Source organism: Vulpes vulpes, chromosome 11 (assembly GCF_048418805.1).
Source record: "Vulpes vulpes isolate BD-2025 chromosome 11, VulVul3, whole genome shotgun sequence".
Lineage (NCBI taxonomy): Eukaryota > Metazoa > Chordata > Mammalia > Carnivora > Canidae > Vulpes > Vulpes vulpes.
Window position 1 is genome coordinate 54097967 of NC_132790.1, and position 14852 is coordinate 54112818.

Consider the following 14852-nt stretch of genomic DNA (forward strand, 5'->3'; position numbering starts at 1 on the left):
TACACTAGTTTATTTTATTGAGCCAGTTTAAGAAAATAATTACTTCTTTTGAATTTGTAGAAAGGAAAAAAAATTCATGTTTTAATTTATATTGCCTAAAGGCTGTCTTATTAAATATCTGATTTTGAAACACTTCTTTTTCTCCTAAGTTTTACATGGATGACCTTTTCTTGTGATCCAAAACCAAGTATATTTAACATTTTTAGTCTCATACGTACTCTGATGTATTTGAAATATTTCATATTTTTCATATCCATTGGAGTAATCTATAAAAAATGGTTTCTGGTTACTTATCCTGATTTCTTTGTTATTTTGGATAAATTCTCCATTTCAAAAATAATAATTTTGTCTTTCTGTTTTACTTCTTAGTTGGGAGAACATTGTATCCTACTCTAAACAGATTCTGTAAAAGGGTGAAAGGCCTGAACTATGGGCTTATTAAGGGCCTTGAAGAATTGAGAGAATGCTAGACTCACCAACTAGACTTCTGGTTTTACTTCTGTTTTATTACTGGTTTTTAATCACTCTCTAATCTTCTGTCACTCATTTCTTAATTTTGTAATTTCTCCCTACTCTTCATTTATTTTTTTTCTAATTAATATAGCCATATCAGGCTAGCCAGTATAATAATTGCCCTACAAATTGTGCTGTTTAACTTGACAAGATTCTGAGCCCTTCTTGATGTTTGTTATTGGTTCTGATTTGATATGGTTGAGACTGCTTGAGAACACCATAGTCCTACTAGTAATATTTTTTTTTTATTAATGACCATTCACTTAGGTACTTTGAGAAACATTATTTCCTTTGGTTCAGAAGCTCTAGAAATAGATGTTTGTGTCTTGATTTTGTGGAGGGGGATGAATCAGTGGTAGAAGAGAAGGGAGTATCCTGAGAAAAGTGCCAACTCTTATGTGATAGATGTTTCCTCAAATCATTTATAAATGAAATGGGCTGGGGAAGAAAAATAGTAACTGTGTCCATATCTGTCTGTAGTAATCTAGTGCTTGGCACAGGATGAAAATATTACACCATCTCTTCTTGCAAATCCCTTTAGAAGTATATTTTCAGTCAAAATAATTGTTTGAGTTTTTGTTTCTAATAAGATTAGGCTTATATTTAAAACTATAGGCTGTATTTGAGAATAAACTAAATTTTATAGAAACTGAAATTTTAGAATTAGAACTGCCAATTAAGAAAATAAATTAACATGCTTATGATAATTATCTTAATTATGACTCTACTGAACTAATAATATCAAACTAAGAATGGAAATATTTTACTTTGACCTTATTTTTACCCTTGAAAGAAAGTTAGCTTACGGTGCAACACATAAAAAGCAGTGTGTATTCTAAAAATTTTAAGAGAAAAATAACCTGTCAGTGATGGTCACATTACTACAGAACTTAACAATACATGAAAAGCATACCCAATTAGAAAATTATAGTGAGATTTTTTTTTCCCCTCATTACTATTACCATTATAGAAAAATCTCTTTAATTACCTAAATAATTTTATTCCTTAGGCCGAGTGAGAGCAAAGCTTTCAGCACCACTTGCTGGCATGGGAAATGCCAAGACAGATTCTCGAGGAAGAAGTCGAACAAAAATGGTGTCTCAGTCGCAGCGTACGTATTGCCTATGAGTTTTCCTGAATTTGTAATACACTAGGATAAGTGTGTTGCTTGTATATGACTGTATTAGGAGATTGACCACTGGATAAAGACAAAGCTAACTTCAAAAAGACAAGCCACATACTGAGTTCTTGTTCTGTACTTTAGGTTCATCATCACCTGACAAAAATGAAGGTATTTTTTTTTCAATGTTTTGGATCAGTTGTTGTGCATGTTTTGGAATTTTTTTGAGTGGGTGTTGTCTTGTCTCTGGTGTGTACTAGGGCTGCATCATTGATTTCTGCCACTTAGAAAGAAAAAACTTCATCTGCTGTATAAAGTTTTGCATGGAGATATTTTAACACAAATCTCTTAGCATTAAGGTTTTCTCAGAAACTTGCAAATGTAGAAAATTGTGCTTTTTAGAAGCAAAATAATTGTGATAGCATCTAATCTGGTTGCATCTACCTAATGCTATTCAAGGACAGATATGTGTGTCTTCATCTCCTCCCCAAATCTTTTAGAATACAGTTAGCATTTTTGGCAGGTATATACTGATTCATAGTGAGGAAACATAAATTAAAATGACCAATTCTATTATATTCCTTATTGAATTTAAGATTTATATTTTTACTGTTTCATTGGAAGCTGAGTTCCTCATAAGCACAATTATTAAAAAGCACAATTTTGAGGTCTAGGTAAAATGTTGATTCATTTCTACATGTTCCAGAATAGTAACCCATACATTTATGGCATTATTAATTTAAGAGTTCATTTCTGTTCTTTATCAGGAGATTTTTCACTAGCACTTAGCTCTAAAGATAGGAATTTTTTTTCTAGGGAAGTAATTTGCAAGTTATTCTACATACTTGGCTATTTATTTAACTACCATCCACAATTGTGTAGGTGATTTATCAAGATATAGATGTCCTATTTTTCTGTTTTTAATTTGATTCCTGAATCTTGGAATCAGGGAAAAGAGCTGGGCTTGGAGGGGGCCATGTAGTGATTACACAAGTCCTGCCAGCAGGTTCTCCTTTTCTCCTTTTTCCCGAGTCAAAAAGTCCAGGCAGAGAAGTGATGGGAATATTCAACAAGAGTCCTAAAAGTAAGGGAATGCTTTGTAAAATTGGTTTGCAAATTGAGGATTATTTATAAATAGGAAAAATGGCAAATGCTTTCTGGATAAGGGCTCTTTTTCCAACCAAATTAGAAATGGATCATATCACATTTTTCCCTGATCTTTTGTATTTTTAATTTTTTTTCTGTATTTTTAGAATAATTTTTTTAATCCATCGTTAGCAGTTGTAGCATAGTTGCTTAGAGTCTTGCTACTCAAAATGTAGCATCAGCCTCACCTGGGGGCTAGTTAGAAATGCACAGTTTCATACTACTACAGATGTCCTGAATTCAGTCTTTTTAACAAGATCACCAAGTGATTTGTGTATAATAAAGTCTCAGAAGTATTTGATTTAGATCATGGACTTTGGAGCCATCTTGCCCGCTTGTGAATCATGGCTTTTCCACTTTAAGTTGCTGTGTTTCTGTATATTTATCTATAAAATGAAGAGTATAATCCCAGAGGACTGTAGTAGGATTAAACGTTGTAGTATATTTCATATACTTTAAGACAAATAAAAAATAACCAGGCCCAGAATAAGCACTCTATATTTCAGCTGATAAAATTGTCCTCATTGTTATTGTTAACCTAATGTCAACTGAGTTTTAAACTCCTATTGTGTACTTTTGTACTTTGTTATGTTTATGGCCTTCAGGAAACAAATAAATAATGATAATGTTAGGAAATTTAAAGCATAAGGAAGAATAAAGATAGCAACCCAAAATTTATCCAGTATCTTAAGGATAAAATTAAATTTGATATGAGCTATTTTATTTAGTTCTTTCCTAAAGTAATTCCAAGACAGAACTTGTGACAAAGATTCAAAGTGCTTTGTGTATGGTTTTCTAAGATACTACCTAAGGACCTTCCTTTTAGGTATATTATAATTACTGATCACTTCAGTAAGATTTAGAATAACTTTTTTACATTTGGTTTTTCACTTTGAAACCCAATCTACAATACTTCAAATCCTCTCCTGAAGTATGGGAACATAATGATGGGTTTTTTAGGCCTCATAGGATTTTAAGATCAGAAGACTTTCTCATTATAAAATCACTTAGGTTTTAAATCAGATTGAAGAGGTTTTTGTTTGCTTGCTTGCTTATTTATTTGAATGACTGTATATTCCATTCCAGATTCTTTTGAAAAAAGAAATTATGGCCCTATATGATTTGATGCAAGTTTCTTTACAACATATTTGCACAGAAATATTGCTGTGACCCCGTCTTCACTTTGTTGTGAAGTAATTCATTAGAGTTTGCATGATATTTCCAAATTTTTTATTACCATTTAGGGAAAAAAAAATCCCTTGGGTCAAAGCAGGTGTGTTTTGATGACTAACCAAAATAAATAAAAGCATAACAATGGAGAGACTTCCAGATTTATATTTACATAAGGATGGTGTCTTGTTACTGTCGGTAGTGACTGGTTGTGTACAAATGGCTGTACAGCCTGTCAGAAACTTGGTCTCCTCACCCCCGCTCCCTGCTGTTTGTTTGTTGTTTTTTTTTCTGTGCATCTTAAAAAAAAATTTCTAGCTTTTTCATGTAAGCTTTCTTCAGCTGTAAGATGTAGTACTTTACCTGTAGTTTTAAATTAAATGTTTAAATAATAAAAATTAAACATTTAATTATTTAGATTATAGGCTATTAGTAGAAGAAAAGCTGAAGAATTTACACTTACTTTTGCAACTTCATTTCATCTGCTTTGTACATGAGTGTCTGATTTCAGCTGTAAAAGCTACTAAATATACTGCTTTTGTTACAGACATCTATGGCTTAGGGACTTTTCTTTTAAAGTTTGCTTTTTTTGCTTCAGGGTTTTTTATTTTCTAAGAACTGACTAAAGCTTTCTTATTTCCATCTGCCATTCATTTTAAATCTGCTCCTTCCCTCTTCCTGGATTATAACCCTTACCCTAATTCTGCCTTTGCACTTGTTCAGGATCACAGTCTGCTAATACCATTGGTGGTAAGAATCTATAGACTCTGTGTGTGTTCATCTGTTGTTTGATCACCTATTTTCATTATTGAGAATGGGTTCTATTCAGCAGAAATTCTCAACATAAAATTATATCATGTGTAGCCATACTGGGGCAAAAAATGCTAATTATCCTTGGCCTGTCTTTATTTTATTACCAAAACCTTGAATTGTTGAAATTATCTAAGTTGATCTCACAGGCTTAGTCATTCAAAAGCAAAGGAACTTTTGTAATGCCTTGAAAATACCTTGTAAAAAGTATAAAGTGGTAGTTTGAAAACTTTAGGTAGCATGAGAGAAATTAGGTATCCAGTTTTAACTTTTGCAGATTATTTTCTAGTAGCATGCTGTTCCCTGGGTAGATCATGTCCCTTTTAATCAACCATGTGGTTTTCTTATAAGTAATTAGCCTATGAGGTTCTTGGCTGGGGAAAGAACCTTGATATTTTCTCTAAGCACAAATAATTCCAACATGAGTCATAGGCATTTGACTGTTGGTAGGGGTTTGGAGTCAGTAGAGAAGAGAGGGTAATGATGAAAGCAAAATGAACACTGCCAGTTTTATTTTCTAGGAGAGGATATGAATGAATTTAAATATAGAAAGAGTGAGCTTGCATAATTTTGTTAAATACAGTTAACCTAAGATAAGTGGAGTGATTACTCTGCTTCTATACTGCATGTTTCTTCTCTGCTGAATAGACCTGCATTTCAAGGAATTCTCCAGTCTCCAACAGCACCTTTACCCCTTAAATTTATATTGTTTTTAACAATATCATATTGTATGTGTTCATTCAATTCATTATTTATACTTTTTATATTGTTGCAAGTGTTCCCATAAAATATTCCATTGGCTTATCTTGCATTGTGAGTTTGTGGCATGTTGGGTGTTTGGATGTTTTGGTGTGTATGTTTAGTTTAGATACTGCATGGAGAAAACAGGTGCCTTGTGGATATCCTTAAGGTTATAACTGAAAAAATCTGATTTGAAGATTCTTCACCTGAAACACCAAGAAACAATTGAAATGAGCCATTGCTTTAGAGTTGAATAATTACCCTGCAATAATTTAGAATTCCTTCTACGTAAATTGTTAATTTCATTGGAATTACTGCTTTGTTTTATACAGTATTGCTGTAATCAGTGGAAGATAATTTTCATTTTGTGTGCTGGTAAAGTTTAGGAATTAAGGATGAATTTAAATTGTATTCAATAAGACCGTGCCAAGAGAGCTGTAGTAAGAGTCACAGATAAGCAGCCCATGCACCACAACCAGCTTACCTCCATTCATGTATCATCTGACCTACACAACATGATAAAAATGAGAAATTTTCAAAGTTTTCATGTTTTTAAAAACCCTAAAACCTAGCTGGTATTACCTCAAGACACAGCTGGCTGGAATTAAAAAGTCACCCCTCCCTGCCTTATACTCAGTGCTCCTCCTTCATTAACATCTGCTGCTTGACCACATTGACATTTGAGTCTTTAGTTTTTGTTCTATGGAAATGATTGGGTAAGATTACAAGGTGAGCAGTGACTGACCTTTTGGTTAAGAGAGGTGATGCCCAACAAAGGGGAAAAGTTGCTTTCATTTATTTAAGTGCAAGTTTAACGTTTCCCCTTTATAATGCTACCATTCAGAATGTAGAATTAAATTTTATCTTGTAGTTATCTAGTTTGTTTTCCCATTCAATGCATACATAAAATGTTTTGATTTACAAGGAGCTCATTTCCTTAAAAGTTAACCCATGCAGCTTGCCATGTTTCTTAACTTTTTTTTTTTTTTTTTTTAAACCCTTGCCGTAGTCTCTGAGATTTTGTCCGGCTGCCTCTGTCTTTTTCCCCTGACCATGTATTCTCTGCCTTCCAAGACTAAGAATCACCAGTTTGGAAAGAGTCTGACTTCTTTGACATTGCTTTTAGTTCTTTTCTGTCCTCATTAGCCCTGCATCCTAGGTGTGGCCACTCAAAATGCTTTTGCTGTTTAAAGGCAAATTGCAAAGTACACATAGAAGCAAGATAATTTTGTTATACACATTCAGTGGCATCTCAGAAGGCAAACTCTTTTAACATGGAGAGAATTTTTATTATATTCTTTTTTTTTAAGATTTTATTTATTTATTCATGAGAGACACAGAGAGAGGCAGAGACACAGGCAGAGGGAGAAGCAGGCTCCATGACTCGGTCCCAGGAATCCAGGATCACACCCTGGGCTGAAGGCAGGCACTAAACTGCTGAGCCACCCAGGGATCCCAAAGTTTTTATTATATTCTTAGCAAAATAATAGCAGTAATGGAATGGCTAATCTTTTTTCCTTGCAAATATATAAGGTTTCTAATACATAGCTATAGCCATGTGAAATGCATTGTCAGAGAAATTATTTTTTGAAAATCTTTTATACTATTTATATTCTGAAACATACTATTAGTGTTGTCCTTATTAAACATAGCATCCTATACCCCCCAAAAATGAAAATGGATTTTACATTATTTCTACTGTTTAGTCCTAGTATATATAGCATATTTTTTTTTCCAGGTTGTGGTTATATATGTCTTCCTCAGTCTGTTTCCTTTGAACTTAAAATTTGCCATATTATCCCAGTTTTCTCAGATGTATTTCTTGAATTTTTATTCTTTCAACAAGTTCTCTTAGAGTTCACATCTTAACATTTGTATGTATGTTTGGTGTTCAGCTGGCAGCCGATCGGGGTCTCCAGGAAGAGTTCTGACCACAACAGCCCTCTCCACTGTGAGCTCTGGTGTTCAAAGAGTCTTGATCAATTCAGCCTCAGCACCGAAGAGAAGCAAGATACCTCGGAGTCAGGGCTGTAGCAGAGAGGCTAGTCCATCTAGACTGTCAGTGGGTAAGGTTTTCTCTGTGAGACTTGGGACCTCTTCTTTCATATTTCAGGCTGGGATATTGGGTAGCATGACAGACATCAGGTGGACCCTTAGAAGCTAGAAGAAAACAACTCAATTCAAGGAAAATTGAAAAAAATAAAAAAAAGAAAAAAAAAAGAAAAAGAAAAGAAAAGGGATCCCTGGGTGGCGCAACGGTTTGGCGCCTGCCTTTGGCCCAGGGCACGATCCTGGAGACCCGGGATCGAGTCCCACGTCGGGCTCCCGGTGCATGGAGCCTGCTTCTCCCTCTGCCTGTGTCTCTGTCTCTCTCTCTCTCTCTCTCTCTCTGTGTGTGACTATCATAAATAAATAAAATAAAAAAAAAAATAAAAAGGAAAATTGAGATACAGATTATAAATTAGGTATCTTACCTGAAAAATATAATTCATTTATATTTTAATCCTTTTATTTGCAGCCTTTTTATGTTTGTAGAATACCATTTTACCCTTGTAATCTCATACAAATTAGAGGACTGTATTCAAATTTAACTATATTCCTGGTAATGCTTTATCAAAAGTAATTTCTTCTCAACCTTAGAAAGATTGATCAGTTTTTTTAAAAGAAAAATAAAGCTAGCATATCACAATTCAAATTCTATCTTTTGTTTCCTCCCTTTCTGTGCTGCTGTTGCTTTGTTTTAGCTCGAAGTAGTCGTATTCCTCGACCAAGTGTGAGTCAAGGATGCAGCCGGGAAGCCAGTCGGGAGAGCAGCAGGGATACAAGTCCTGTTCGCTCTTTTCAGCCCCTCGGTAAGTACTTGGGCAGGTGTTGGGTGCATTTCTTTCCCCTTAGCATCTGATAACAACCTCAGCAAACTTGGAGTTTAGCTTTCTTCATTGACAGCCCCTCTTTCCGGTCCTGATAGAAGAAAGAGTCAGAAGGAAATTACATGTTTGGGAAATTCCTTTGACATTTACTTGTTTTAAGTGAGCAAGTTAGATCTTGTATAAACAAATTGCCTCCATAATCAAGTAAATATCACACAGATTTGAACTACAGAATATTGAATTCAAGATTTATCTTAAAAGATAAATCTATACAATTTAAAGGTAATATTTAAATATTTACCCCTAAGTGAAGTATGGGCTATTTCATTTGATAAAATAAATGCTGTTAGTTTTTTTTTTTTCAGCAGAAATACTAACATTTCAACTTAGATATTTAACTTAGGTTATTAGGAAGAGTGCTGTGCTGCAAAATGCCATATGAACTACTAACTAAAATGGGGAAGATTAGTATTTTTATAGTATTTTACAGTTCAATAGTTGTTTCCCATATATTAGCTTGTGTCATGTCACTGCTGTAAAACCTCTTTGTTCCTGATTATGTAAGCTATATTCTAACCTTGACTATAGGAGTATAGTTACCTAAATTGTAAAAATCTTAAATGTTTAAAACTTTTAGTGTTTGAGAATAATCAGAGGCAGAGGTTTTTACATTGAAAATTTTTAGAATTTCTGCATGCTTCTTCAACTTTTTAGCTAGTATGTACATACCGAAAACTATTTCCAGTTTTTTTCTTTTAATTCTGTAAAATGTAGTACTTGGAGAATTTCTCCTTGGACTTTGTGTACATACCTAAAACTATTTCCAGTTTTTTTCTTTTAATTCTATAAAATGTAGTACTTGGAGAATTTCTCCTTGGACTTTGTGACATTTAAGTAGAACATAGTTCTACTCATTGTCTATTAGAGTTATTATTTCCTCCAATAGACATGTTAGTATAGAATATCTAGAGATTAATTTCTTGTTCCTGGGCCATTTGGTTCAAATAAATCACTAGACTGCCCTGTATAGACCTAGGAAACCCCATTGAGCTAGGGACACAGACAGGGATATCCTCAGCCATTGTTGTTCCTGTTCCAGTCCCAGGTCCCAGAGTTCCCTTTCAGTACTTTGCAAGAGATGTTTTTAGTTTATATACAATAATCATACACAATATTTTAGTTCATATATGTATAGACTATATACATATACACAAACATACATGTAGGTGTACATGGTATATCTCCATGTATATGTGTTTTAAAAATGAAATAAATCCTACATTTGTATAAAGCATGTCATCTTAAAGGATTGAAGGAAGGTGGAGTATGTGGTAGTTTACAAGCATATGTTCTAGGGTCAAATGGCCTGGGTCCTGTAACTTCTGTACCTGAGTTTCCTCATCTATAAAACTAGGATAATAATAGTACGTACTTGTTAGGATTGTTTGTGAAGAAGCTATAATGAGAGAATCATGAAACAAATCCCCCGCAGTGGGCACGTAGTGAGCGCTTGGTCATTATAATCATCGTCCAGGCCACCACTACTGCTTCTCCACCTTTCCCCTGAAGCTCTAACTGCTTGCCTAGAAGTAGTTTCCTTCTACTTTAGTGGCAAGGGTCTTAGGTAGTGGTATAATATCTGCATCTGTGTAATGATAGTGCTGCAGAATTGTTAAAAAAAAAAAAAATGAGATATCAAGAGGAGACCAAAATGTTTTTCTGTACCTTTTAAACATGTGCAGTAGTCAGAGATTAAAATTTATAATCAGCTATTAATCGCTTAAGCATTGTTAATATGCCTATTTTTAAAGAGAAATAGTGGCTAGCCATTCATTTTCTAGATTCATCTCAAAGGCTCATTTTGACAATTTAAATCACTTAAATTTTTATCATTAAGGGAAGCTGTTTTCCTGATTCTAATGAAACATTCTACTATAGTTAAAGAAGATTATATCTTTTAATCATATAGTTTTAGAAGAATTGATTTTTATAGCCATTTTATTCATATATGGATACTGCATAATAAAGGTAGCAGATTAGCTCTGTTTATTACACTGGGGTAAGGGGTGGGTAGCATTCTCGAAGATCGGCTTATCCTTTCCACTCTCATTGTTTGCTGTGTTTGCCTGCATCCTGCTATCCTTAATGTGTTTATTTGGTGAATTTTTTTTTCACCTGACTTGAATATCACCATTCAGCAGATGAGCCCCAAAGTTTGCCATGCCCTCAGTTGTTGTACAAGGCCAATGTACTTGTGAAATAGCACAAATACAGTGCTCTTTCTAAAGCATCAGAAATAAAGCAGAGCTGAGCAAAGCCGAACTTCTCTGGATCTTGTATCCTAGTTTATGTTTATTTCTGGAGGCAGGTTTCAAAAAAAACTCTTGTGTTATTACAAGCATGTGAGTGGTACCTCTTACCTCTTACCTACAGCCACAGGTAACTATTGGTTCCAGAAGAATTTTTTTTAAATTTTCATTCATTAGGCATTTCCATATTGGTTCTCCTCTCAACCATTTCAAAAATTATTTCTGGGGATCCCTGGGTGGCGCAGCGGTTTGGCGCCTGCCTTTGGCCCAGGGCGTGATCCTGGAGACCCAGGATCGAATCCCACGTCGGGCTCTCGGTGCATGGAGCCTGCTTCTCCCTCTGCCTGTGTCTCTGCCTCTCTCTCTCTCTCTGTTTGACTATCATAAATAAATAAATAAATCTTAAAAAAAAAAAAAGAAACAAAAATTATTTCTGCCAGGTAAAATTAAAACTATATGTCAGTATTTTTATTCACAATACCAATCACCTTTCAGGGTTAATTAAACCTTTTGTGTAGTATTCTTTCTGTTTAATCCTTTCAGTCTTTTTGATCTTTTTTTTGCATTCATTAAGGTCGTGTAATAAAAGTATTTTAACTGTTCTAATTAATATATCTAAATAAGAGTAATCTATTTCATTAAATATTAAAATGAGTCTTTCCTAGCTTATTTGTTTCGGTATAGAAGAAGAAAACTGACTTTGTGGTGTTAGGAAAATCAGAATTTTAAGATACGAAATTTGAGATACTCTAAAATTAGATTCAGAGAGACATGTCATAAATGGAGACATCACATTTCTAGGTCTTGATTAGATTATTAATGCTCCCTTTTTTGTGTTCAAATGTTCTTTGATATTTAAAGAACCTTTTACTGAATGCAGAACTTACTTATATTCTATGAACCATTATAGAAAATGTTTAGGTTAATGTAAATGAGATATATTATCTTTCGAACAATGTGAAGAGGGTACATATACTGTTTAAGAGCAAAGACCATGAAAGAGGACAGATACTTAGGTGTTTCACTTACTAATAGTATGGCTTTGATCACATTAATTAACTTCTCTCTATGCTTGAATTTACCCACCTATAAATGGAATAGTAATACCTGCCTCATTGGGTTCAAGGTTAAAGGAGATAGGATTATTATTGATTACTAATTACCATAGTGGTTTTTTTTTTTAACTACAATGTTCATTTTTTTGTTTCATGCTTGTACTTTTGACATTTCCTTCCATTTGAATACTTGCTTTTTTTGTCTCCTGTGGGCTTATGTCTGTCCCCTTAGGTGTAAGATCTTTTGTGTGTCAAGGATGATATTACAGTGCTAGTGTTCAGTTGCCTTACTGGCAGTATTCTGATCCTTAACTATTACTAGTAATACCAGTGTTGACTAACTCTCCTTTGCCTGACTATAGTGCTGCCACTATTCCTTGTTTCTGTGGTAATAGATGAGGTTTGTATGGTCCTGTTATTCCAGCCTCCAGACACCATTCCAGATCTACTGGTGCCCTCTACGCCCCCGATGTATACGGGGCCTCAGGTGAAGGATGAGTACATTTTCACTATCATCTGTACATTCATCTCAGATTTTTGTCCTTTTCAGTTTTCATTGAATTGTATATTCATGTTTTAATTTGTTGGATAATAAGTCATTTGTAATTTTTTTTAATTTTCTCCCAAGTAACTTTATCCCCTTCCACTACCTTATTTGGGCATTTTTCCTCACCGGCAGATGACATTTTTTGTATGTATGTAATCTAAGTTATGTCATTTTTAAACATGGAATTGTTTTATGTTCTCAATTATGTACTTCATCTTTGTACATGTTTTGGGGGAAAAAAAAAAACCAAAATGGTGGATGAAGTGTTTTAATTGTAAATTATGGTGTAGAAAGTAGTTGAGGGGGAGAATCCAACTCTAGTTTGTCTTTACATACCTCAGAATGTTGGGCACACAGTAGGTGCTTAACAAATATCAAATGACATGTCTTGGTTATAGACTGAAATCAACCTGTCTTGATGGAGAAGAAATAATAATTGGAGGGTTTTTTTACCTTGTTAAACTAGTGTGGCTTTATTGAGGTCCCTAATCATTATTGGTTTGAGGTTTGATCTTTGTTCGGACTACTCTGTGGCTCACCTGTATGGATGAGATTTGCCTGATTGATAGAGCTGGATTAATCACAAGGGCTATAGATTCACAAGCCCTTAGCCAGCCATTCTTTCTTCTATCTTTTGGTCATAAATGTATCATAGCTACTATTCTTTAAATTAATTTTCCACACACTTGTCAGTAATTTTAATTGCCTTTACCATTTTTGTTTTTGTTTTTGTTTTTTAACCAAAAACCAAATGTACACAGAAAATACAGAATTGCTTTTAAAATGCTTTGCTCCATTGGTTTTTTTTTTTTTTTTCTCCCCTTAAGGAGCTTAACATTTCCAATGTGATGCTGTTCTATTTATGACTCTCTCAAAGCTGTTTTCCTCCCTCTGATGAATTAGGTCCTGGGTTTGGGATCAGCCAGTCAAGCCGACTGTCATCTTCTGTCAGTGCCATGCGAGTCCTGAACACAGGTTCTGATGTGGAGGAGGCTGTAGCAGATGCCTTGGTACTCTTCTCCATTTCCTTATTATTAGATGTTCCAATTATGAAACTAAAGTATGGGTAAGCCAGCCCACCATTGTGGCAAAGGACATGGGAAAATGCTTGTGGATTATCTAGGAAGATCACATGTGGGTAATGTAAAAAGCAGAGCAGTATAATCAATTCTTGATCTTTAAAATATTTCTTGGAAAAAAAAATAATAAAAAAATAAAATAAAATATTTCTTGGCCAGAAATTTAAGCCAAGGCCAAAAGTGATTGATGGCATGTCAAGAAAATAAATACTGAGGTCATGAATATGGTGGTGTGTTTTATGCACTGCAGTACTCTAAGAATAAGGGTATATTAGTACATAAATATTTACTCTACAAGCATATATCTCAGAGCTTGCTTAACTTTGAGTATTTAGAGACTGTTTTAGTCTGGGATAGGATTTTGTTTAGTCTTACTTATGTTTTCTGAGCTAAGAGAAAGTATAACTTCAAGATGTAATAATTAAGATATCTTCCTGGCTCTTTATACTTGACACAATAGATCGTGAGGTTTAAAAACATCATCTCCAGATCCATGATAGTTTGTCAGAAGAGTGCTGCCCATGTGTATCACTGTTGTTTTTCTCACTTAAAATTTTGAAGGAAGTGTCATTTAAACAGTGACTGGAATTGGCTTTTGCCAATTTCCCAAGTCAATTCAGTATGACACTTTCTCTTTCAAATTATATTAATCCAATGTTTGGGAAGCATTTACTCACTTTCTTACAAAGAACTTATAAAAAGCCTCATCTTTGTTTTGAAATAAAAAATACATTATGTTTTTTTAAGACTTTATATCACATCTTAACCAGTGTTGATATGATACAATATATGCCATATATATTTGAAAAATAAGTTTTGAAAAAGTCATTGGTCACAGCTGTAATATGATAAATGTAATAACATATGTAGTTCTGCTCTAGCAGTCTATATGCACTGAATTTTTCCCTTTACCTCAGCCATTTGGTTAATTTTTTTTTACAAATAATACAACTAAGTAGGAACTTGGTTCTCTTGAGCATGGAGATAGAGTGATCACCTCTTGTTCTGATGATCTGACATCAGTCAAATGCTTTTAATTTACTCTTTTCATCACTATTTCTCAAATCATGTTTTCTAGTTTCTTTTTAAATGGAAGATTTATCGGTTAAATTATGCTCACATAAATTTTATGAATTGAATGGGTTATTCTTGAACTATTACTTATAATAAATACTAAGTTAAGATATATTCGAATTATATAAGGAATATTTAACGACCACCACCAGGGCTAAAAGTTGAATCCCAATAATTTGATTGTCTACTTCTGTTATTTGCATAGCATAACTATTCCAATTATAACTATTAATTTCTAGGAAAAAACTCTCCAACTATTAAGCTTAATTTGCACCTTGGGAAAATCACAGAAACAAAGTTAACTTTGGAAATGACAAAAGGATTGAAATAGAAAATTTGAGGGGCATCTTAGTGGCTCAGTTGGTTCAGCATCCAACTCTTGACCTCAGCTCAGGTCTTGATCTCAAGAGTTGTAAAT

General features: G+C 33.9%; 1 protein-coding gene across 50 annotated transcripts in view; it reads left to right on the forward strand.

The window, feature by feature from the left end:
* The window catches only part of CLASP2 (cytoplasmic linker associated protein 2), a 175030-nt gene that overhangs the window by 107437 nt on the left and 52741 nt on the right, over positions 1–14852 (forward strand). For 14 of the 50 annotated variants that reach the window (XM_072726306.1, XM_072726298.1, XM_072726307.1 and 11 more), the window contains 5 exons: positions 1523–1624; positions 7396–7566; positions 8245–8352; positions 12159–12221; positions 13185–13291. In XM_072726306.1, the coding sequence (XP_072582407.1) occupies positions 1523–1624; positions 7396–7566; positions 8245–8352; positions 12159–12221; positions 13185–13291 (551 nt within the window). Of the gene's footprint in view, positions 1–1522; positions 1625–1777; positions 1805–4672; positions 4700–7395; positions 7567–8244; positions 8353–12158; positions 12222–13184; positions 13292–14852 lie in introns of all 50 variants that reach the window. The other 36 variants (XM_026016347.2, XM_026016352.2, XM_072726294.1 and 33 more) reach the window with 5 other exon arrangements.